Source organism: Mucor velutinosus, assembly GCF_035048745.1.
Source record: "Mucor velutinosus strain NIH1002 chromosome Unknown tig00000165, whole genome shotgun sequence".
NCBI classification, from domain to species: Eukaryota; Fungi; Mucoromycota; class Mucoromycetes; order Mucorales; family Mucoraceae; genus Mucor; species Mucor velutinosus.
In genome coordinates this window covers 941,875-966,636 of record NW_027041913.1, presented here as the reverse complement: position 1 = coordinate 966,636, position 24,762 = coordinate 941,875, and the positions used below count along the sequence as shown (strand labels likewise).

Genomic DNA, 24,762 nt, shown 5'->3' with positions numbered 1-24,762 from the left:
GTAGTTTTAATGAAACTGATGTAGAATCCAAGCTAACAGAGAGAGAGAGAGAGAGAGAGAGATCAATTCAATATAGAAAGCTTATATACGCATATTTAATGAACAATAATAATACAATATCAATCAAATTTAATATATATATACGGGTCCAACAACTCAGCTGTAAATACTCACATCGACATGATTTCGAGTCAGGGTAACCCTAAGCAAGACGTCTTTTGCTTGTTGTATACAAATGTATCATTCTTTCCGTGATGTGTGGAAAGAAATAGGAGTATCCATGTATATTTGCGTGATGGTGTGTGCCTGTATAAAAGGACAGTGGAGAGAGATGCTTGTAGTCAGATCCCTCAGCCTGAAAACATTTCTACCTTCTTCCTTCTCTTCGTCCACATCCAACATGCTCCTTTAACGACTAACAGCCCCTCCTTTTTCGAAAGAAAACTTAGCATAATCATGGTGGCCTTAGTAAATATAATCTCCTTGAGATGTTGCAACAAAGTCGAAATCAAATGTCATACATTTCCTGTCCACTGTCTTTTGGACCCCCGTTGTATTTTTTTTTTAAAAAAAACATGCTGTCGAAACAAAATACAAATTTGAAAGCTCTTTCCTTTTTATTCCCCATCCATTAATAATCAAGAATGTCAGAGCAGGTACAAGATCATTTCCTGAGTAGCACACCTGTCAATGTGGCAGTAGAAGCTTTGCAGCGTCAAGTCGATCAATTGAAGCGCATCGTTCACAAATCAGGTACGCAAAAATATCAAAATGACAGAGGGTCCTGCAGGTAACACTCTAGCCATAGATGATCAACCCATTCAACATGACAACACTGAAGAGCTACAGCAAGAGATCAAAAAGTTGCGCACAGAAAACGCCAAAGCAGAATATCGCATCAAGATGTTGTTACGCACATTGGAAGAAAAAGACAAATAAACATGTTCTACAGTTACTATGTACAAAAAGTGATGCGAAATGTTGGTTTATTGTCAGATTATGATTTAACGGTAACGACGAAGAGAAAGAGTGTTGCGGCGCTTCCAAGTGGCACGACGACCAGAGCCCTTGGTGTTGTTGAAACGATGACCCTTACCATGACCTCTGGATTTCTTACCAATGGCAGTCAAGCCACGAGCTTCACGACGCTTGTGGACGGGGTTAGCGATCCAGTTGATGTGAGCATCACGACGGATAGCCTTATGAGAGGGATCAACGAGAATCACTTCAAAGTACTTGTAGGTAGCATCTTGGTTGACCCAGTAAGAGTTCAACACACGGAGATTGGCACACTTGCGACCAATACGTTCCTCGGCAGTGGAACGGAGAGAGCGTTGATACTTGAGTTGAGACACACCCTCATTGACGGGCTTACCAAAGGTAGCACCCTTGGGAACAGGTCTCTTACGACCACCACGACGAACGCGGATACGGTAGATGACGAAACCTTGTTTGGCCTTGTAACCCAAACGACGAGCCTTATCAGGACGAGAAGGACGAGAGGCACGATGAATAACGTTCAATTGTCTACAAATTTACAAAAAAAAAACCAGAAGGTGGGAGATTTCAGTTTAAATACAATTATAGCTCATCGGATGAATTTGATAAACTCCTGATCTCAAATCTCCATGCAGGGATTGGAGATCAAGGCGTATTCAAGCCTAAATAGAATACAAGGATTCTGAATTGTACCTGAATTCCCAACATCTTACACGAAGCAAGAAACGAGAAACATCGGATTGTTTCTTTCTGGAAAGCTCTTCAAGATATTTGTAAGCTTTTTTAGTGTGGATAGATTAGTATCATTCTCTCTCTTTTGCGTATAGGATGGATGGATGTTTGATTGATATTTACCACCCATAGTTATAGATTGACCAAGATTAAAGGTTTACAAAAGAAAGGATTTTTATTGACCACTTTGCGGTAATATTTATACGATGGTATTTCGACCCCGGTCTGGCGAGGATCATCCGGGAGCGAGTTCACCGGAGTGCTATTGCACAGATAGCCTGTTCTGCAACGTTTCACTCATTTCATCTATTCTAGTTTGTATCGATTGCGCGTAATGTAATCGTCTTCCAAGGTCGCTGTTGTTGAGATAGGCCGAGGATTTAAAGTAGTTGCGCAAGTCATGTACATTTTGCCCGCTAAACACACAAAATGTGCGCTGCAATTCTGAATTGTACTCCTTGGGCGGTGGTCGACAGAATCGTTGGAACTCTTCATGCTGAAAGGCGGGTATAAATGATAGACTCAAATGGGTGAGACGACGACAATGGATAACGAGCACCGAGATGGCTTGTACAGTGAGCTGCTCACAGTAGGACAAGTGAATACGCTCCAGCGAGACGCTGGTGCGAGCATTTCTGGTCAATGCCATGATGGCGTGATTAGTGATACGGTGGCATTTTACTAATCCGATTCTCTTCAGCTTAGGCAGTGCTGCCAAAGCAGCGGCTGTGGCATCTCCCAATTTGTGACAACTGGCCAGGTCAATGTATCGGATGCGAGTGCATTTGGACGTGAGTTGGATAATGGCTTGATCTGAGATATTTTTACAACTGCCTAGATGGATATAATGCAGGTAACGGCCCAATCGAGCGAGATATTCGATGCCCAGATCCGTCAGATTGACACACTTGTTCAGCACTAGATTGCGCATCTTCGGAGCAGCCTGTGTGATGCAATCCACTGTTCTATCTGTAATGCCGAATACGTTGGTGAGCTCCAATATCCGAAGTTGGTCATAGTAGATGCGTCCTGGCATGGATGTTGTCAGTGCTGATTGAACGAATCCATCGTCAGACAGGTAATGGCACTGATTCACTTTAAGTTCTCGCAGTTCTCGGCAGCTATTGAATATGCTCAGCAGGGACTGATTGGTGATGGAGCAATTGACCACGTCGATTTCCAATAACGTTGGGCAGTATTTGGTCAATGCCAGAATCGACTCATCCGTCAGTAGTTTCCAGTTGGATAGACGAATCTACAAAATGAAAAGAGACACACTCCTAAGTACCAAACGACACACTCCTTAAACCAGGCTCCTTACTCTTCTCAAATCTCTGCAATTCTCAGCTAATTTGACAATACTCTTGTCTGTGATACCATGACATTCCTCTTCTTTCACTGGATTCACGCTTAGGTTGAGTCCTTGTAGCCTCTTGCATGAGTCTGCAATGGCCAGCACTGTGTCGTCCGTCAGATGCTTGATTTCAGACAGATCCATCGACAGCAAGTATCGACCCACATCCTGTCTCAGAAAGTTGATCAAGCCAGCGTCTGTGATGAATGTGCATCCAGTTAATGTAACACGATCCAGCTGTTTACAAACAGAAAGTAAGAGCAGCGATTCATCGCTAATGAATTCAGTAACTGCTGATAGATTGATGCGTCGTACAAGTGGAGCGTAGGCGATGTATGTGTTGGTGAGTGCAAGCGTTTTGGAGAATTTGAGCCATGTTTGCGGCTTGAGTATCAGTGGTTTATGCCACAAGAGTTGCAGTGCAAAATAGCTCCAGGATTTGCAGGTCAAGGCACATTGCAACAGCTCTTGTGATGAGGCATCGGGTGAATCAAGTACGTGCTGTAATATCTGTTGCAGTAATTCTGAGGGTAAATGGTAGATGGGCATATTTTTATTCAGTAAAAAAAAAAAAAAAAAAAAAAAAAAAAAGAGAAGGAAAGAAAGAAGGATAACGAAAATAGCAGCTGCTGGTGCTGCACTAGAGATAGTGTGTGCGTGTATGTAATGTGTATATATTCTTGTATTTACAAAAGTCGTACAATGAAATAATTATCATCTATTAAGGGGGGGAGGAGGAGGAGCCATATCACTTACACTCCTCCTTAATTGTCTATTTACACCAGCATCAGCTTGGACATGACAGTATCCACAGAGAAGGTAGCATCTAGTTTCAATGTATCTTGCACTGTAAATCGGCCTTGCCGTGTTCTCTCTAATGCAGTCATGTGTGCATAGGTTCCCATACTCATAGCCATATCATGAACGATGCTTCTCATATAAGTACCTCCTCCGCAAATGATACGTAATTTGCACTCGGTATGATCACTGTTCAAATCAATCAACTCAATCTCGTCGATAAAAACCTTGCGAGGCTCAATTGGTTTTGGCAATGGTACACCTTGTCTTGCATAATCATAGAGCTTCTTTCCATTCATTTTCAATGCTGAATAGCTACAGATGAATTACCATAACGGGATCATTTAAAAACAAACCTCCTTCCTTGATTTTGTAATAACTTACATTGGTGGCACTTGCGTAACATGGCCTTGGAATTGTGGCAGTGTTTTCTCAATCAGCTCGCGAGTCAAGTGCTCGGTTTTACCTATTTGAATCACTTTGCCTTCTGCATCAAATGTATCCGTTGATTGCCCGAATTTTGCTCCCACAATGTATTCCTATACATGAAGGTTGTTTGTCCATGCTGTCCCATCAGGTTACACTCTACATACCTTGGTGCCCTCAAGATAGTTGGTCAGCTGTTTGCATCCTTTGCCTACACCCAACACTATACAACATGCGCAGATCTAATTAGTGGGATAGTGCTCATGGTAACCATATCTAGAAACCCAAAATTACCCCTGGTTTGCCGACCCCAAACCACGCTCCACCATCATACTACATACATACCAAGAACGCCTTCTGCCATCGGGTCTAATGTACCGCCATGGCCAACTTTGACCCTGTCTCTTTGTCGCATGGGTGATGAATGTGTCCACAACTCGTTGGAAAGACCATGCTGCACAAAATCAGTTGCTTTTCTAGACGTCCATCCCTTTGGTTTATAGACAGAGAATACGCCGTTCAAAGTGTACTTCAAAGACATGATCAAGGATGTTTTTATTCAGAGAAAGGAGATGCTAGTAGCAATTTTTTTGCCTGCTTTTGTTTAGTCGAAGATGTTCTTCGTTCAACTTCAGAGACCGATGTTCCTTCTGATTCGAGCTGACGCTTCAGCAAATCCTCTCCAACCTGATTTCTGTGTTTATCAATATCAAATGTAGACATGACTTGACGAAACGTATCAGCGATCATCATTGCATCTGGCGTACTTAAAATAGAACTCTGCATCTTGCTGTTCATGTTGTTGTTTGGAGTGCGTTGTAGCGATGCTTCTGCGTCTGCTTTTGCTTTTGCTGCCTTCTTTTTCTCTTTCTGCATGTTCTTATAGAGCCAAATAATGATACAAAGCGCTATAATCACAACGACAATAGCAAGAATAATCAGCGCTATCTTCCATTTCTCTGGGAAATGCTCTTTGCTAATAACGATGGACTTTGGAGGTATTTCTATGGTAAGATGGTGGCCCTGAGTGTCTAGATGTGGGCACTCTCATCATGATTTCACTTACGCACTACTTGTATACTTACGTACGCTGCATTATTGGCATCAGCATTCAGCTTGAAGGAAGCATGGTCTGCCAATGGTTGTACTGAATCATGCCCTAGCAAAAATGCATACATGGTCCATGTCCTGTTGGTTGCTTCGTTCGATAGTGTATGTGGAAACCAGTCGTCAGTGACATTAACTGCAAGGGATTCATCTGTACTCAAGAGATTGAACCAGGATTTAATAGTACGTCGTTCAGCTTTGGTCGATAGTGTCATCAAATGAATATCAAATTCAGCGTCTCTCTTGAACAATGCATAATGAATATAATGACAATTTGGCCGCAAGTGAAATCTACTTACATACATTATTGATAAAGAAGGAATGGCTATAGGTCTTGTCAGTTTCAGTGGTTTCGCAGTGATGTCAAGTGCTACGATGCTTACTTTTTATTCCAGACAAATTGGTATTCATTATTCTGAATCCATGTGGCATTGGAGAGTGGTAAGCAAAACGTCCACGACTCACCACATACTATGCACTGGATTAATTCAAGTGCCTGAAAACGAGATGTCTTCAACACATACCTTGACGCTTTTGTAGCAGTTGGGAAGAAAGTGCTTCAGAATATGATATGATACAAGAAAAGATTAAGCTTAGATTTATTAAATAGCAATGCATATGTGTGAAATATGTGTATTAGGTATAAAGAAAGAAAAAGAAGGGTAAATGGGGGAAAAGAGAGTGAAACAAATGTTTAAGGAGGGCATATAGAATATATGTATCATTCGTATGCGATGTGTCTCTGGCAAATATCTATCACTGCTCTTACCATTACACATACTTTTATCGTTACTTGAGCTGGGCCGATCGCCCTGAAAAATAAGGATATGCATTTACAGCCCTAAGGCAGTGTATAACTTGTGCGCTAAAAGTAACAATATCTAACTCAAGCAATGAAATGAATATCATCATAAACCTTGTTTTCAAATCGTTATCTTGTATATAGAAAGTTGGATTATACAGTTTGCCAAGAGATGATTGCCTGAAAAGATATGATAGTAAGGACAACAAAGATCAGCATTGGATGTAAAAAAAAATGTTGCAGCAATCAAACATATCACTAATGTAAATAGACATAAAAGAACAGAAACTCGAGTGCTTGAGTAGAATAAATACCCTTTATGGACGTTTTATGAAATTTGGTACTGGTGCCAGATGTAAACAAGTACAGATTTTCATTTGTATGCGGCAAACGATCGTCTTCAAATAGTGTTTGTTTACCGAACACAATCCCTATAACCTGTTTAATGTAGAGCTAATTGACAATACAAATAAAGCGGGTTGCAGCTTGGCAGACGGAAAGAGGAGCATGTAATTTGCATTTAGCTTGCTTTGTTAACTAATATATTTATCTCTATCTGCTGATCATATACTTACCGGCTTCACTACAGCTACCATCTTTTGGCATCATAAGTGAGAGAGCTATATACTTGCTTGTCTCTCTAACAGTGTCTCTGCACTTCGCGTTCCTTTGCCTCGCTGTAGCGGCTACCAACTTATACGGCTGGAGCAAGATTGCAGACCGCCTTCGTCCATCTATTCAGCTTCATCTATAATCCTACTAATGGAGGCTTGAATCTTCTATTATCGCATAAAAGCCCCTCATTCTTGCGAGTGTGGCTCTTCTATAATGCCACGTCTCCATCGATAGGAACAATTCATTACCTCTAATTAAATTAAAGTATGCAGAATACAGCAAAGTTTGGGCGCATTTGAGCAGGAATTTCTCGTGTTACAAGATGCACGTAGAAAGTGGTATAGCTCTGATATTGGCAAGGTTATCAGCCAAGTTAAATTCTTGAATTTTACGGTTTTAATTCATGTAATCGCCTCATACAGTAAATTTAACGCCGAAGCAAAAGATGTTCATAAGAGTAGGTGTCTAAATGACACGGTGCTTATGGTACTAGCAAGTATATTTCAAATTATCCGAATACGGAATAATGTATACGTGTGCTTTATAGAAAGGTTGGCTTTAATTGATGACAATATATCATTTTTACAATCACCTGTTGCAATTTTTGGCATCCCAGATACCTGGACAGCCAGATGTCGCAGCACATTTCAAACATCTTGGACTACTACAGTCTGTTCGTTTGTTTTTACCATTGCAGACTTCACTTCCACAACCTTTACACTTTCTTGCTGTAACCCTTTTTGTTATTACTGGCGCTTTCTGGTAGGGATGTGGATGGCACATCTGCAGTCGAGGTGAGATGGACCTGTGTGTTGGGACCAGCGAGGCAGTTTGGGGCCTGTGGTCAGGAACGGGCAAGACATCTTGTAGTCTGTGGCTAGGAACGGGCAATGATGGCTGGAAATAGTAGCCAGCAGGGAGGACATTGTGCTGTAGGTGTGGCTGTTGTGATTGCGGTTGAAGCAGTTGCAATGAAACAGATGGCGGCGGTATTTGTGCATCAATTGTGGCTGCAGAAACGAGAGCAAAAGCATTGTTGATAGACGGTATTCTTGGCGATGCTGCAGGCAGTAGTTGAGAAGGCTGATTAGTGGAGACGACTTGATGCTCAATGAGTCTCAAAGCTATTTGATGAATCTCCTCTGTTTTGGATACTCCGTCTTGTAATTCAAAATCTTTATAATACTTCTCGAGATGGTCCGTGGTTTTATAGAATATATCAATACCGTTGGCCTTTTCATTGAACTTGCTGGCAAAATCAACAAAATTTATCCTTCTATTGTTGCTATTCTTGTAGTGAGTTTCATAAATGACCCTGAATTCGGATTTCTCCTTCATCGTATGGACAGCAAGCACGGCAAACTTTGTACATTGATTGTTTGCAACAAACTTGTAACGGTCAAGATGTGAGCGCAAAGTTGACCCAACTTTCATGAAGACAGTGTCTTGGAGCTGTGGAATTGTTTTGTCTACAAGAGGCAAGCTCTCATCCGTGATCTCAGAGGGCAAGATACCAATTTGACCATCTCTTCATTTGGTAAAGGGCATATACCAAAGAGCTCACCAGAACCGCAATATTCCAAAGCATTCACAGACAAAGCGATGTTTCTTGTGTCAGCACTGAATCCCATTTTTTGACGCAAGAGATCAATATGCTGAACTAGCCAGGGATCATAATGGCTTTTGTAAATGACTGAATGCCTGTTCTTTGAACCCACGTCGAGATTATGTCTCAGCCTGTATTCAGTAAGCATCGCATTAGCCAGCTCTGGACCAGCACCAAACGACCCAAACTTGCGAATCAAGTTCTGGTGGACTCCGCCTTCTAAAGAGTTTGTTCCACGGATGCATCTATAGAGTGTCAGCTTGAGATCGTCCAATTTTCCTGTCTTAATGTACAATTGTACATCTGGCGGATCAGATACATGGCCTAATTGCACTGTTCTCAAGACAGCAGCTGCTTGATCCCAAGATTTTTTATCAAACAGTGCTCTTCCAGATTTTGCGCACTTCAGAGGGCCGTAAGAAAGAAACAAGGATTTTAAAAGAGGAAGCAACACTTCAGGAGCAGACACCTTTCTTCGTACTCTTCTCCACAACCACGCACGATCGTATTTCATCTTCGAATCCCAGGTGTGTGTAAAGCTTGGATCCCTAAGTCTTTTCTGTGCAAATGCCGCGATGACCTTTTCTTTGTCAGTCTCATCAATCGTAAATAAGCTTTCACTAAATTTTCTAGTGAATTGCTTATACAAGGTGTGTCTCTTACAAGGCTTGATCATATCCACCAAATGAAAAATGTGTTTGACGACGCGAGTAAAAGCAATTTTGGGATCAGCATTATACCAAGCAAACTGTCGATAGCCACTGGTAAAGCCAGCCTTGTCAACCCTGTCTATAGCATCACCAAAAATCTCTTGCATCTTTGACTGAATTTCTGACTCCATGATAGCATTGGGATTGCTTACTGGCGTAGCTATTACAGGATCGCTAGTGGCGGTAGGATTAGCAGAGGAAATACTCGAGGCTTCAGATGGTGAAGCAGCTGTGATGAGATGAGCTGCAGGAACTCTCAGTTCAAATGGTGGTTCACCATATGTTTGCAAAGCAATACCATTTGCCAGATATCCAGGAACATATACTTTTGTAATTCTTACAGTTGCTGTGCTACCATTAACTACGATTTCGCCGTAGGCAACAGCTTGACTGTTTCGTGGAGGCATCACATCTACAAAGGAACCAACTGGACAGGTAGGAAGCACACGATTACCAGCAGGCAGATGATTCGCAGCAACACTGTAGATGGCCAAACTAGCCCAAGCATCAATTGCAGCATAATTTAGAAGATCTGGCGAGAGGTCAGCCATATTCCATTCGCTTCTTTGAGAGCCTTTATCAAGAGGGGCACCAAGTATACATAGCGAAATGTCTGACAATGACATTGTACCTGTTGAGATTAGCTGCCGTGCAGAGCAGAATGATCCTAGCTCTAACTTCGTTTTGCATTCAATTCCGAACCGGTTATTGAGACGAGAGAAATCAACACCAATACTTCTTCCAACTTTCATGATATCAGCGTTTACAAGCACATCTACAAGCTCCTTGGGAAGTGCGGGCCAGGATCTATCAATATGCAGGACGTCCACTGTATTGCCATGAGCAATCTGAATGACATCAGCTTGATCGTAATGCGGATCGTCATTCACATTCCACTCTGTGTCAAGTCCAATAACCGAGGGCTTGCCAGCGTTTCTCTCGACGGTCAACTTGTCATTCAGATCCTTCATCTTCCTAATAATCAACCCTACATCACGATTGAGATAATCTATCTCAACATCATTTGGCAGCCTGAGGAATGACCGGTTTGCGTTGCTGTTTGCAGTCTCTTGCTGACGTGGGACCTCTTGAATGACCTTCAAAGAGTCGAAGATGCTCTCCAAGAATCGTTTATCGCTTTGCACATTATCAGTGAAGAAAGCTACCGGCATCTCATGTCCATAAAGTTCGTATGCTTCTTTCATCTTTTGCAATGAATGCTTCAGATAGATAAGGGACTTTGAGGGGACCAGAACCTAATGTACGATCTCCTCATACTCATTCGTCACGGTGAACAAGGCAGTGAATACACCAGCATCCTCAATTTTAGCGATATGTTTCGGGAATTTGAAAGAGTGATCGCACTTAAGCACTTTGCCCTCAAGAAGCATGGCATGTTTGTCCATCTTTGGCTTGAGTTCCTCGATCATTGCTGTGTACAAAGTCCTGAAATACGTGGCACTTGGTACATAGCCAGCCTACTGGTGAGAGTCTTCAAAATTCGAGTACGGTAGGAATAAATAGTTCCGGAGGAGTCCTTTCTTTTTAGCCAAACATGACAGTAAGTACTGGAGTTCCAGCTGATCTTGACGAAGAACATGCAATTCTCGGAGTAACTTTTGGAATCTCTGAGGACCCATTGAGTTTTGTATGCACGGACGAAGGAGATTTGCAACAGTTTTGGAAACACCTCCTTTGCTAGTCAAAACGGCAGGGAATTCCATTTGTAGCTCCTGTGGCAATTGTCGCATAATGATGGGGTCGTGAGATTGCCATGAGTCTTCAAATCCAGGCTTTTTGCATCCAGTCACTGTACATTCGTATCTGCATGACAACAGATGGAAACAACTAAATTTCATATTAGCAATCAAGCCAACGTTTCAGCCTTTAACTACTCTACTCTTACTTACCTTGCAAGATCAACGATTCTTCTAGCATGCGGATCCTTGTTGAAGCCTTTGCTTTCCAGTGGAGATTTACACTTGGGGCATTCTAAAGACTTGGACCTGTGTGGAAGCAAGTGATGAGGTAGCCATAGAAATACTCGAGGTTGATATAGGCTTTTATTGGGTTCCTCCTTCGCCGGTATCTTCTTCAGCAGTGCAAAATAGGGATTAATTGGCTCCACCCAAACAGTATTCCTGTTGTATTCAACAGGACGTCCGTCCTCATGCAAGCGGGCACAGAGAGATTCGAAAAAGTCTCTGTGCTGAGTGTTGAGAGGGAGATCTTGGACAGTATCATTGTCTTCAGCCTCGCAGTTCTCTTCACCCTTTTCAGGGACAGAGCGCTATTCTTGGTTTCCAGATGTTGATAACTCGCCCTGATTTGAGCTGCTTGAAGGATCAATAATTGTTGTTGCTGCATTGGATTTAGCTACTCGCTTGAAGACTTGTGTGATTGTAGCTTGGTTCGAAACAAAGCCTTTGGTAGCAGAAAATCGAAGGGTAGAGAAGCTTTGTACTTTTCCTTTGTCTTTATTGTTGCTATGTTTGGTAACTTTCCCCATTACTGTTCACAAAACGCATAAATAAATGAATATAAAAGGGAGAAAGAGGTAAATCAGATTAGATTTGCAAGTATAGTAAGGCTTTTAAAATTCATATATATATTTCTATGGCTGTCCCTAATTTATGATTTTATTGGACAATATAAACCAATCATTTATCTTATTAGGGCCGGAGTTTTGCCCCAGGTATGTTATTCTCGCTGAAAAAATGACAAACGGTCATTTAATTTATTTTGGCTGGCAATTCTCATGCCATTCTCATTTGGAAGGCCATCGATGCTTTTGAGAGCCTATAGTGAACGGATTGAATATCTGAAAGCGCTACCACACAGCTTGGATACTATTATTGATTTTTTATTAGAAATTTTTTTATCTGATATTGCAAGTTGACCTGACTTACCATCAAAATCTTAACTTTCCTTATTAAGGCCTCCAACAAGATGCCTAAAAAGCGGCTTTTTCTATTACTCTCACAGCAGAGTTACACATTGGCAAGCGAGCATCTCATTAAAACCGCGTCGCTCTGACTTTGCGTCCTTTCTCTTTTCCCTTTCATGATTCTATTTTTTGCATTATGTCAGCATTTAGCTTTATAAACGAACCTCTACTGAAAAGCAACCGAACATCAAACAAGAATGCGTTAGAGAACGACAGAAAAATAAAGCAAGAAAGAACAGGTTATCAACAACCTGGACAAGCATCAAACTCATTATTCATCTACAGAGATACCAAAGATGATCCATTCGATGATCATAACAGCCGCAATAGCTCAACCTCGTCATTAAACAAAGACAGTGATTCATGCAGCAGAAACTTCAAATCATTATTCCCATTCATTGACCAGGACAGCAACGCCAAGCCTACTTCGTATGTTGCGAAGCACCAACCACTGAAATTCTCATCCTCCTTCATCATGGAAGACTTTATGGATAGTGATGAAGATCGAGTGAGCAGTAAATCTGACAAAAATACGAAGAAAGAAAATACCAGCAACTACTCTGCTCTTATGGAGAAGTACCCTTCTACGTTTGTCGACAAGAAGCGAAATGGATCTCGGAAAGGAAAAGGAAAGTTGACTCAAAGCATGTTGGACGATTCCGTTTCGTCAGACCGAATAGAGGGACGAGCGCCTTTAATCAAATCTGCATTTGATTTTATAAACCAAGGTAATCAGAATCGATATGGGTTAAACTTTTTACTGTACTAAAGGACGTGAAATACTCTTTTGGCTACAGATGCAATTAATACTACATCGCCATCATTGTTGGAAGAGGAGGAGGTGCATGTCACGTCGAAATCAATCATCAAGCCAGATAAAGAGACAATTCTTTTGCAAGCTTCAACTCGTTGGCAGAAGATACAAAAGAAAAAATCATTGCAGATGCAGCGAATAAGAAAGCATTATGAAGATCAAATCAAATACCAAAAAATGGCGCATGAGGTATAGATATGAATACTATATGGAAGTGGCGATACCTTAACAGCAACATACAGATGAAAGACGCAATCCGCAATAATGATCATAAAAAGCAACAGGCAGTAGATTCAGAGAACTATGAGGTAGCGCACAAGTATGCGATTCAAGGCGAAAAGATGGAGAGAGACTATACGGATTTTGTATCTCGAAATTTCCAAGATCAAATTCGAAAAGAATGGGAGCAGTTGATTCATATTCTTCAACAAGAATCACAAGATGCGGAAAACATGGCGAAATGCTGCCAAGAAGTAAAAGATGAGCGTCGACGTCGTTTTGAGACATTTGCAGCGGATAAAGAGCGTTTACACAGAGAAACAGTAAAACAAATGGAGCAACAAAGAGCGGCTATCGAGAGTGAAAAATCAGAAATCGCTTTTGATTTGGACATGTGGAGCCAAAATCACACTGATCTAGATGAACGCATGGAGGAAGCTGTGCAAGCAGAGGTCAAAAGAAAAAAATCATTGGAGGCTACATCTACAACTATTCAGGTATTGTAAACATGGTTGTTAAATGATCTGCAGAATGCTGATCCTTGAGATAGCTTAGTATCGATGAATTGAGACAGAGAGTAAAGCAATTAGAGTCTGAACAACTGGCAGTGACTAAGGAACTGCAAGACGTGGAAGCTGTCATCAAGGACAAATTGGAAGTGTTCAGAGAGGAAGTTGAGGAGGATAGTACTGAGAAAAAGGCAATCGACGCACGTCAGAAAGAAATTCAACATAAACTGATCTCACTGGGTGAGAAAGATGCCAAAATCGAAAGAGACATGGAGGATCAAAAGGCAACTCAACAGTTGAACGATCAAGAGCTCGATCATTTGCTTACACAGATGGGACAGGCAAACGAAAGAGCGCAATCCAGCAAAACAGAGCAAAGCATTCTTCAGAATTTGTTAAATTCCGTAATTGAGAAACGAGATCAGACGGTCGCACAACATAATGCTTTGATTAGAAGGTGAGATTATGTTGAACCACAAGTTTTCTATATGTGCATATCGCTTAGCTCGCTTTTAAAATAGATCTCGGGAATCCATTGCCCGTAAAAGTAGAGAGATTAAGTTAATTCAAGCTGAACTTTATCAGTACAAACAAGCATGCATAGATTTGGAAGAAAATATTACTAAAATCACTATCAAATTGAAAAATTTCGAAAAACTCAAAAGGCTGGCCATTGAAAATGGTCAATTCGAAAAGGCAGGAGCATTATCTTTAAAAATCAAAGCAGCACAGTCGTATTTGGTGAAATTGGAGGAGAGCAGAGACAATCAAGATGGTGTTTTGTTTGTGAATGATCGGCTGGCTGAAGCAAAAAGAGAATTAAATATGATGGAACAAGAGCTGACTATATTGAAAAATGAACAGAGTATGTATTGTTTCTAAAAATGATAAAAGAGTGCCAGATTATTAATACCCCCTCAAGCAAAAGAACTAGGGTTGGTTCTAGAGCAACTCGAACAACAGTTGAATGAAACGCTTCGAGATGAATCGTTGAAAAAATACAATGCACTTGTTACCTTTGCAAAATGTGAACTGCAATCAATTAATACGCAATTATCCGACTAGCATACCATGTGTAAATTCATTATGATATTGTAGAAATGTGATTAGAAATAGTACAAAAGCCAACAAGCTTAAAAAAGGGCGAATATGAAGTTTATGGAAATAAAACCCAGGGACACAGCTGCAAGATGTAATATTATCTAAAAGGACAACAACGGACTCATGCACCGTCTGCTTATCTTGGCTCTTATTTCTACACACAACTTAACTGATTACCTTTAACTGAAATTTGTTTCTTCTTTTTTTTTGCATGAATAGTAATTGATTTTGTTGCTGTTTTTACAAATTTGTTCAAATCGACTGAACATTTCTGTGTTCCTGAAAGATGAGATCGGAACCTGAGCACCAATCAATTTATTTATTGTCCGCTCAGGAACGCCTTTTGGTGCATTGCTGCCTCTCGAACACAATGCGTAGATCGGATTTGAGCCGAAAGCAAATTAAAGCACCTGACGAGTAAGAAATGTTTTTTTTAAGTTAGTATTTAATGAGTACTTGGACAAAAAGTCGGGAATATATATAAAAGGAGAGATCACTGGACAAATCTCTGTGTGAATCATTATATCAATGCAACAATATTCAATTGTTTTTAGAAGGTGTACCAAGCTTTGACAAATGGTGGAACACTTCCTAGAATGTCAAAAACCAAAATTTATAATACTAGTTTTTTTTTTATTGGAAATTACCGATGAAAGAAAATAACTTTGAAGTAATGATGAGAAGGATTTCAGCAAAGAAAGAGGAGAGATGAGGAGGGAAAAAACCAAGAGCGAAATGTTGTTGATGTCAATGAAAAAGAATGAAAAGTTTGAGGGCATATAAATGAAGCATAAAAAGGTTTTGTCAAGTTGTGTAGATAAAAGAGAGACATAATAATATAACATAAAATAGCAAAAAGGATAAGCAAGAAAGAGGGATGGTTTCCTGATTTATGCCTTTAGAGGCAATCATTGTGATAATGATGAATAATCAAGATGAAACGGAAATTAAGGGGGAATGACCATAGAAGAAAGTTTTTTTTTTTTTTTGTGGGAGCGGGTATGTAAGGTGCAGTAAAATGATGTTTTTTTTTTGTAATGCTCTTGATTTTTTGTGTGTTTGTGTTTGTTCATGAAAAGTGGAGAGTGAAAGAGGAGGATGAAGAGAGGATAAGGGTAACTTTTCTTTTTTCGTTTGCAAATGGGAAGAAAAAACATAGAAAAAAATGGTATAATAAAGAGGATATATACATTACGAGTAGAATAATGAAACATCACTGTCTCTTCTTGGTGGTGGTAAAGCGGTAGAAGAAGAGTTAGACCATTCTTGCTTTACAGGGATCAACATGTTGGACAAACTAGGCAATACAATATGATCACGATCATAACAAACGGCAGCAGGAGTCCAATTGGAAAGTTGCTTTCGTTGTTGCTGTTGATGTTGGTAATAATGCTGATAAGGTGCAGCAGAAGAGGAATAAGGCCAAGATGTACTTGAAGGAGAGGAAGGGCTGCTACTACTTGAGGCATCATCTTGACTCAAACAAGGGCTCTCATAGACAGATAAAACGGGCGTTGGAGGTGACCAATAAGGTGGAGATGCATTTACTAAGGAGTTGCTTGTATTACTGTAGCAATCTGTGCAAGCACAAGATGCCATGGGGTTTTGTTGATTATTATAATGCTGGTTTTGCTGTTGCTGTTGCTGTTGCTGTTGCTGCAAGAGCATGACTTTACGTCTCTCCTCAATGAAAGGTTGCCATTGGACTGAAGGTCTTCTTCCATTTGTAGCATGATCTCCTTTCATATGCTTGGTTAAGATGGTTTTACGGACAAAGCTCTTGGAGCATCCATCGAAAGGACATCTGTAGGGTCTTTTACCGGTATGCGTACGTCTGTTTTGAAAGCTATTAGCAGAGGAAAGCAATTTTCAATGTGTAAATATTTACCTGTGTCTTGCAAGCGAACTGCTGTCGCTAAAGCTTTTGTTGCAGAGAGGGAACTCGCATACATGCGGTCTCTCACCAGAATGGGTTCTCATATGCACTGTCAATGCCGAGCGCTGTTTGTAAGACGTTAGTTGTTTTGCCCTTGACCAAGCTAAAATGAATAATTACTTGAATAAAGCTTTTGCCACAGGTTGGCTCCCGACATTTGAATGGTCTAAAATGAAATCTGTTTCAGCTTTTCTTGCTGTTTTGTTTATTTTGGGATTTGATTTGACAATTACCTCTCATTGGTATGAATTCGAGAGTGTCTTACTAGATCAGATCGTCTGCCTATATAGATTTGATAGATTAATATAATAGACCGTATTGATTTCATGGCATTGTAGTCGTACCAAATGTCTTTTTGCAATCAGTGAAAGTGCATTCGAAAGGTCTTTCTAAACTGGGCGTTGTTTCTTGATGAACGAGTTCTAAAATCTCCATGATTTACAGTCTTGATTGAGTGATATTAATTGATCAGATTGTGCGTGAGTTTTCGTCAATGCTAATGGTATATGGAGTTTTCTTTATATATAAAGAAAACGTCTAGCTTAATTGAAAGTTACTTGTCAAGACAAGAAACAATACAGTAACAAAAAAAGTGAAAAAAAAGTAGTGGATGAAAAAGAGAAAAGATGTAAAATTCAACATGTCGCTTATTTATAGAAAAAGAAGAAAAAAAAATCGAAGCCAAAGTACACAGATTGTTATTAAGATGACTATGCTACAGTTTAATATTGACTTTTTGCTCCCTATGTACAAAAGAAGGTACCCCTTGATGGAGCACAACAGAAAATGAGTAAAGTTTGTGTGCTTGTGTACTCCTGTATACAGTATATAATAATGTAATAGTAACGCGTAAACTTACAGATGGTTGATTTTGTATAAACACATAAAAAGAAAAGCCTAGGCTTAATTTAGGGTGAGATTCAAGGAGTGGATGCTCTCTTGATTTATCATTTAAAGTTGATGGAAGATCGACTAAAGTGTGTGTGCCGAACGACATACAATGTTACTTTTTTTTGTGAATAGCTGTAAATCAGGATCAAATTGCTCCTTGGTTCAATGTGTAAATCACATCACTGATGAATACATGCTTTTTCTTTTACGCCATTCCTGATTCTCCCCTCTTGCGTTTGTTCTTCCATGAGTACATACGGACATCCTTACAAACATATACACATACATAAGCATCATACAGATCACACAAACACACCAATACTGAGAAATCCCTCCCCCCTACATGATATAATTATATGTAGTCTTAATCATCTCGGCTAACAAACCAATGTTATGATTGTTATTAACTTTATGGTTATTATTTACTCCTTTATTCAGCACAATCTGTGAAGAGCTTGTCATCGATCGTGTAGCCATGTTTCACATGTTGATTGCGTGGTTGCAACAATGCCCAAAAAATACAAGTTAGTAGCAATAGTAATACTCACTGTTAACTAGTACACACCCATGTAACAACACTCCGATAATCAAATAGGATTGTCTGTTCACCTTCCTTCTCCTTTTTGGCTAGTTTGTCTCTGTCTCTCGCCCTACCTTCCCCCCCCCCCAGCACCGTATTGCAAAAGAGCATTTCGTTTATTAATAAACATGAATGTCGATCAAAGCATGAAAGTCGAGTGGGTTGTTCAAATCAGCTGGTTGGTCCAACAACGAATAAAAAAAAACTTTGTATAACAAGCTTGTAATCTGTATAATAACGGATCAATCCCGATGATGAATGATGTTGATAAAAATACACACAATTGACAAGTTAAGAAGTCGATATCACCGTGCACAAATTTGTTCTATTCCTTTATTTAAACAACACTTTTTGCGCGTGCTTGACAACTAGTATCCGTCCTCTATTTACAAAGTTTGACTTGTACAACAATTATTTATAGACGAAATTATCACAACTAACCAAACCAATGGCATTATAAGAATCTCCTAATCGTCTGAGATTGGTCATATAGAAGCCCAAAGCGTAAGTCTCCTTTTTCAACACACAATCATACATCAACTTCTTTGGATGTTGTCATACATTTATACTTGCTTGTTCAAGAAATGTGGGTTTTTAAGCTTTCCATGAAAAAGGGTTTTCATCACAAGGATGTGGTATGATACGCGCTTGGCTCAGATAATGATTGATTCTCATCATCATTTCCAACCATACCGCTTTATGTACTCCTTATGCGATTTTATGGATTGATCTTGACAAAGCTCTTGATCAGTCAATTGATCCAGCGCATTATATAAAACAGCTCATGTTGGATAACAATCTTGTGATACCAATGTGTGCATCTTCTGCTTATCCTCGGTGGCCCAAGTAAAATTGATCCCGTTTCTGGTTGTCATGGCAACTGTGCCTAGGTCGGACATGAATTTATTGATGTGTTGACATTTTATCAATTAGTTCACTGTGGTTGTTTAAGCACATACATCACATTCAGAGCATCTAAAGTAGCCCCTTCTCTATGTATGCTCTGCCTCTCTTTTTTTATTCGCTATATGTTTCTCTCCGCGTAGGATAAAGAATTAAGAATTGTGATTAACTGATACTGGTTAGATAAATTTCCATAATTTACAAGTTGTATCTTTCCCTCATTTGCAAGCACCGACACCCCCTTTTTTCCTAAAAAAAAATATATTACGGGAGAGTCGATTCCGAATTTATTCTGTTATGATTATTATTGTCATCGTGATTGACAAGCAAGAAGTGTTTTTGATACACAAAACCTTGTATGAATTGAGAAGCCTCACTTTTGTCTTGAGCAATATAGCTATAGTCACAACATTGGAAACAACAAAAGTCGCCATTATGATGAGAATTCATTCTGATGGTTTGATTCAAAATAAAATGATTTTGCCACATAACATCATAGCAAAGAGAATTCTTTTGCCCCTTTTATTCTTGTTTGAAATGTACTTGAACACCCCCTTGTAAAAAAAAATGCCTTTTCATAATACACTCTTCGATGTGATCCATCTACATACATACAAAAGGAGGACGACCAAAAGAGATTGAGAACAAAAGGATGAACACTTCATGCCGCAAAATAGAACCTATTCCATAACGCACATAGGGAGACATGGAGAGACATAGGGAGGATGATGATCAGTTCATTCGCCTTGGTGTACGGAGTCAATTCACTCGCTCATCATTTCAAATCGAATCGATTTGCAAAAAAAAACAAGACATGGATTTGTATAGAAGAAATAGGATCAATTATCATTCTTCTGCAAAACTTTTCCAATAGCTTCAATTCATGTCGTTCATTTCCAAGAAAAGCTTAATGCTTCAGTCGAAATGAAGATAGCTTAATTCGAAAAAACAATGCCATCATAAGATAATTGACAAAATAGGTTGGCTTCTCCTAATTATCAAGAAATGGCCGCTAAGCTTTTCTTCATCTGCTTCTATCAGTAATGTTTGCAATAAAAAATTTAAAACTTTGGCTCTTGGCGTATGCTTTCTTTTAGCAAACTTCAGTTCAGTTTCATAGTGAATGATAAACAGTAGTATTAATAAGGAGGAAATTCTCAATCATGAGAGATGACACACTGACATGACGATAAATGAGCTTAATCTGTCTCACCCCGGTAAGGGCCAAGAGAGGTCATGCAGATGTTTGTAGCATTATTCAGGGATTATTAGAGACAAAGGGGTGGTTTTGTAAAGTTAGCTAATTTATATCTTAAGGATTTGTTGGCGTTTTTTTATTTATTTACATCTGGATACGGTATTCCCTCGATTTACACATTTACGATTAGGTGTCCAGCGAAAAATATTCTTTATAACTCCTTGATAGTAGAGATGCTTGTGTATTTGGTGATATATTGGGGGGGGGCGCTTCGTAATGAGCAGATACATAAAGATTCGTTCTACAAGTGATAATGGCTTTTTTTAGCCATTACTGCATCTCACAACGAAAACGTATGCGACTGATTGATAAATCAGTTCCAAGGACAATTGAAACAGCAAGATGTACTTGATTTTCAAGCGCAAAAAAAAATGATATACAGTCTATGCTTTAACACTGAGCATCATTATTATGCATGTTCATCTTGCATTAGAGCACATATTACCGAATCATAGTTTCCAGCGACCTATTCTCCCAAACATCCCTTAAAATCTAGTACATCTAAACGTTTCAGGCACGCTGGTAGCGAGATCATAAAGACAACGACGGGATTGTACAAAGTGCACATATCAAGAAGCTTGATCTTGATCTACATACTTTAGCATACAAGAATCATGATACATAAAATTCAGAGATATTAACACATCTACTTGATTTACTGACTACATTTTTTATTAATTATTATTATCACGCAGCGAGAGTATAAATAAATAAACAATAAAGCGCTTGCATGCGATGCTTAATGCACGCACAGATATACATAAACGAGGGGCTCTAAGAGGAACACCACAGAGCATGATAATTAGATAAGCATTAAAAATTCAACGTATACCTCTATTGAAGTATCTGTCTGGCTGCAATTTTGTATTAAGGAGAGAGCATCTCTCTTTTTGAGAGTTTTGAATAGGAACTCTGGATACAGCTATACTATGACTTATTTACGTATTCGTTTACTCTATTTCCTGGTGTTGAGTAATAAGAAGAAAAACCTTAAAACATAAAAGGATAAATAATACTTGGGCGTTTTTACGTTCATGTCATAATTTTACACCTAATCTCCTTGCTGTACTCATTTAGCGTAATGCGGACATCACTTCTAGAGGATGTAGTTCAATATGGACAAATGCATTCATTTAGCTATTCTATTTTATCCACTGTGGGCAATACGGAAACAATAAACCAAGTTTTTATTGCATATATAGAATGAAAATCAGTATACCAGACATTCTCATTGATCGGTAAGTTAGCACACTGGCTAATATGGCTTAACAAGTGTCACTGACTTGATTCATATGTAAACGCACTGATCGGAATGACCTCTCCGATGGGTCGAAGTCATCAAACAGCGATGCTAGTTTAGTATAAATAACGGTTCTTTGAACACGGGGAACAGTAACAGACACATAAACAGCATTATTACGTACAGGCTGCAAATATTATACTACTGCGTGTTAAGTGCGTGTTTATGATGCTGCAATTTGTGCTACATGATATACATTTGCTGCATTTGTGTTCATTTAGGGTTAATTTTCTTCCAAAGTGACACGAATACGACTAGATAGCTTTTCTTCAAATGTCAACAGCTACAGACATCTGAAAAGCTCTAAGATGTATTCTCTTGGCAGCATCAAATAGTTGTACTATTCGTTTGCGCCTCACACATTTACGTGCTGCATGTTCAAATACACTCGGAACACTGCATGTGACATTTGGTATGCTGATTCGACTGAATCGAGGTTTTGCTATATATCCTCATATAGCATTGGTTTCGTTAAATATTTCCAAATAAAAACCCTTGCATGAATTTAAACGAAATATGAAACCGCTCTTTTACCAACTTAATTCTCTCAACATCGTAGTGCCATATCATACCTTCTTTAAAAGCAAATACGCAAAGCAGACTGCTTGCTCCATTTCGACTGCAAAAGCCTCTTTGTGTCGCAAGTGTAAACTGCGACTACAGATGCCAATACTTAATGTGAATGGCACTTGATGCTTTCAGGGGCCTATTAAACAATCGAGGCAAATCCTGTTGCTTATATATTACAAGCTTATTTTGTTTATCAGTTCAATAGGACCGATCGATACGCTTATGCTGTTAACAGCTGAATTGAAGAAAACCTAATGGATTATCAACGAAAGCCGTTTTATACTTGATCACACTGTTCATAAACTGACATTTCCAAGGGAAGGTTCGCTCAAACCACGTTTGGATGAAGCTTGACGACTCGAGCTACAAAAAAAAGCCTGATAGTTGTTTAGAATAACGAAATATAGATAGAGGAAATACAAGTAGAACTGAATATATCTATGTTATTCCAAGATTGAATGAGGGTTAAAACTATTGTGGATTTCGAAGGTATTTATAGTTATTTGACACTGCCGCAACAACAGAATCTTGATCTTGAATACGGGACAATTGTATAAGCCTTGAACTAGTTAGCAAACATGCGCTGTATGAAAGCGCATCATGGACCACTAATCAAGAATCAACAACAATGAAGACCCAGAATATAATGTTCTTCCTAATAGATTTGACGGAAGAGCATTTGTCAGAATTATAACCCACTTTCAGGGACGAAAGGCTACAGGCTACCACTCTCTAGGAATCAGGATATAGATTAGCCATTTGATGGCATCACTCATGTTCCTTTGTGCTGCTTGAATAAAGAACTCTCAATCTACTACGTACCTCTGCTCGTTCTCAACTCTTTTCATGTATTATACAACGTATAATACATTTTGTTTAGAATAACGAAATATAGACAGAGTAAATACAATTAGAACTGAATATATTTATTATGTTATTCCCAGATTGAATGGGGATTAAAACTATTGTAGATATCAAAGGTATTTATAGTTATTTGACAGTGCCTCAGCAATAGGACCTTGATCTTGAATGCGGGATAACTGTATAATCCTTGAACAAGTTAACGAGAATGTGCTGTATAAGAGCTCATGAACAACCAGTCAAGGATAAACAACAAAGATGATCCAGGATAGAATGTTCTTCCTAATAGCTTTGACGGAAGAACATTTGCCGGAATTGAACCCCATTTCCAGGGACGAAAGGCCATAGGCTACCACTCTCTAGGAACCAGGATATAGATTAGCCATTTGATGGCGCCACTCATGTTCCTTCGTGCTGCTTGAATAAAGACCTCTCACTTCTACTATGCATCTCTGCTCATTCTCAGACCCTCTTATGTAATATACAACGCCTAATACATTTGCCTCTCAGAGATGATCTATATCCTAAACACATTTGCCTCTCAGAAGAGATGATCTATATCTTAAACTCTTTCGAAGTAAAAGCATCAATATTTGAAATTGAAAACATTTAATGCATTCAGAATTTGAAATGAAGCAAAAAATACCAAGCAGCAGTTAATAAAATTGAGACATGTTGCCAATTAATGCTCAGCGACGCATGTTTTGCAGAGCATTTGATACTGAGAGGACTTGGTACATAGTGTAATAATGATGTGGTGCCTACTATATAATATTACCACTGATCTATCAGAATTACAATATCCCTATTTCGATAAAATTTGACAGATAATAATTGTTGTACCTTGAATGCCCAAAATGATAACAATGAAACATACCTCAGAGCAAAAATACCACCGCTGAGGCATATCATGTAGCATACCGGCATCTCTTATCCATCTACCATCGTATCTAAAAGGTATCTGCCCATTAGTTCTTATTACTATGAACCCATTAGTATAAATAACCATACCCCATTCATCATAATAAACAGTACTTTTTATTCGGATTTAATTTATATTTTGTCTTTGATAAGTCACCCACATAATAAGTTTGATCCATTCCTCACATAAAACTGGTTAATGGATACCAGACCAAATTATTGCACTTTTATTTTACTTTTGAAAAGAAAAAGAATTTATATTGGATTCATTTCGTTACCTTTTTATTACAATTACAAAATCATGATAATTGACAGCTCAATAGGAGATCAACTAGCTGGAACCCTTCGGTTCCTGAATCTCTGAGCCAATCAGATTGCTTGAAAACTCCGCTGACCTAAAAAAAATTTGCGAGGGTTTCCCCCTGTTTTATTGTGAGGCAAAATTTTAAGCTCCGCTATATAGCAATATAGCTGTAACTATCATCAAATTTCCCTCAGGTGCTAGAGCATGCCTTACTTACACCACCTAGCTTTACATTCAGGCATTGAGACCCTCAATCATCACTAAAGTAAGTAGCGATAACCAAGTAGAGGCAGCCTATCTACCTCCTAGCCTCGGATAAAGTCTTGTTGAGCTTCAGGGATAGGCACATCCACACAACGTAAAAAAAAGTATGCTTCAAAGAAACAAAATAAAAGAAAGAAAAGGAAGAACAGAACATAATAATAATGTACTATAGAAGTATAGTAGTATGTAAGCAAAAAAGGAACACTCACACAAAAAAGTGAGACAAAAGAAAGGT

General features: G+C 39.1%; 9 protein-coding genes across 9 annotated transcripts; 2 read left to right on the top strand and 7 right to left on the bottom strand.

Annotated features, from left to right (window-relative positions):
• Positions 1–644: 644 nt before the first annotated feature.
• Positions 645–939, top strand: TRP4 (anthranilate phosphoribosyltransferase; the record flags this gene model as incomplete). Its single annotated transcript, XM_064822632.1, has 2 exons — positions 645–753; positions 809–939. 2 exons carry the CDS (start codon positions 645–647, stop codon positions 937–939), a joined length of 240 nt encoding a protein of 79 aa, XP_064679232.1.
• Positions 940–1,004: 65 nt separating this feature from the next.
• Positions 1,005–1,861, bottom strand: nrf1_1 (GTPase regulator Nrf1; the record flags this gene model as incomplete). The annotated part of the gene is made up of 3 exons (XM_064822631.1): positions 1,005–1,527; positions 1,693–1,777; positions 1,855–1,861. 3 exons carry the CDS (start codon positions 1,859–1,861, stop codon positions 1,005–1,007), a joined length of 615 nt encoding a protein of 204 aa, XP_064679231.1.
• Positions 1,862–1,993: 132 nt separating this feature from the next.
• Positions 1,994–3,634, bottom strand: ATC70_003267 (uncharacterized protein; the record flags this gene model as incomplete). Its single annotated transcript, XM_064822630.1, has 2 exons — positions 1,994–2,986; positions 3,053–3,634. The coding sequence occupies 2 exons, from the start codon at positions 3,632–3,634 to the stop codon at positions 1,994–1,996; spliced, it is 1,575 nt and encodes a 524-aa protein (XP_064679230.1).
• Positions 3,635–3,861: 227 nt separating this feature from the next.
• On the bottom strand, positions 3,862–4,850 carry SEC27 (Coatomer subunit beta'; the record flags this gene model as incomplete). The annotated part of the gene is made up of 4 exons (XM_064822629.1): positions 3,862–4,198; positions 4,268–4,422; positions 4,477–4,532; positions 4,655–4,850. The coding sequence occupies 4 exons, from the start codon at positions 4,848–4,850 to the stop codon at positions 3,862–3,864; spliced, it is 744 nt and encodes a 247-aa protein (XP_064679229.1).
• Positions 4,851–4,864: 14 nt separating this feature from the next.
• On the bottom strand, positions 4,865–5,631 carry KCS1_1 (inositol polyphosphate kinase kcs1; the record flags this gene model as incomplete). The annotated part of the gene is made up of 2 exons (XM_064822628.1): positions 4,865–5,313; positions 5,376–5,631. 2 exons carry the CDS (start codon positions 5,629–5,631, stop codon positions 4,865–4,867), a joined length of 705 nt encoding a protein of 234 aa, XP_064679228.1.
• A 1,790-nt stretch (positions 5,632–7,421) lies between these two features.
• On the bottom strand, positions 7,422–10,354 carry ATC70_003264 (uncharacterized protein; the record flags this gene model as incomplete). The annotated part of the gene is made up of 2 exons (XM_064822627.1): positions 7,422–8,285; positions 8,348–10,354. 2 exons carry the CDS (start codon positions 10,352–10,354, stop codon positions 7,422–7,424), a joined length of 2,871 nt encoding a protein of 956 aa, XP_064679227.1.
• Positions 10,355–10,627: 273 nt separating this feature from the next.
• On the bottom strand, positions 10,628–11,658 carry ATC70_003263 (Branchpoint-bridging protein; the record flags this gene model as incomplete). The annotated part of the gene is made up of 3 exons (XM_064822626.1): positions 10,628–10,997; positions 11,060–11,439; positions 11,530–11,658. 3 exons carry the CDS (start codon positions 11,656–11,658, stop codon positions 10,628–10,630), a joined length of 879 nt encoding a protein of 292 aa, XP_064679226.1.
• Positions 11,659–12,232: 574 nt separating this feature from the next.
• ATC70_003262 (Potassium/sodium efflux P-type ATPase) lies at positions 12,233–14,703 on the top strand (the record flags this gene model as incomplete). The annotated part of the gene is made up of 6 exons (XM_064822625.1): positions 12,233–12,824; positions 12,894–13,099; positions 13,153–13,626; positions 13,680–14,095; positions 14,160–14,503; positions 14,561–14,703. 6 exons carry the CDS (start codon positions 12,233–12,235, stop codon positions 14,701–14,703), a joined length of 2,175 nt encoding a protein of 724 aa, XP_064679225.1.
• Positions 14,704–15,930: 1,227 nt separating this feature from the next.
• ATC70_003261 (uncharacterized protein) lies at positions 15,931–17,110 on the bottom strand (the record flags this gene model as incomplete). Its single annotated transcript, XM_064822624.1, has 5 exons — positions 15,931–16,573; positions 16,628–16,740; positions 16,796–16,841; positions 16,909–16,957; positions 17,020–17,110. 5 exons carry the CDS (start codon positions 17,108–17,110, stop codon positions 15,931–15,933), a joined length of 942 nt encoding a protein of 313 aa, XP_064679224.1.
• Positions 17,111–24,762: the final 7,652 nt, after the last annotated feature.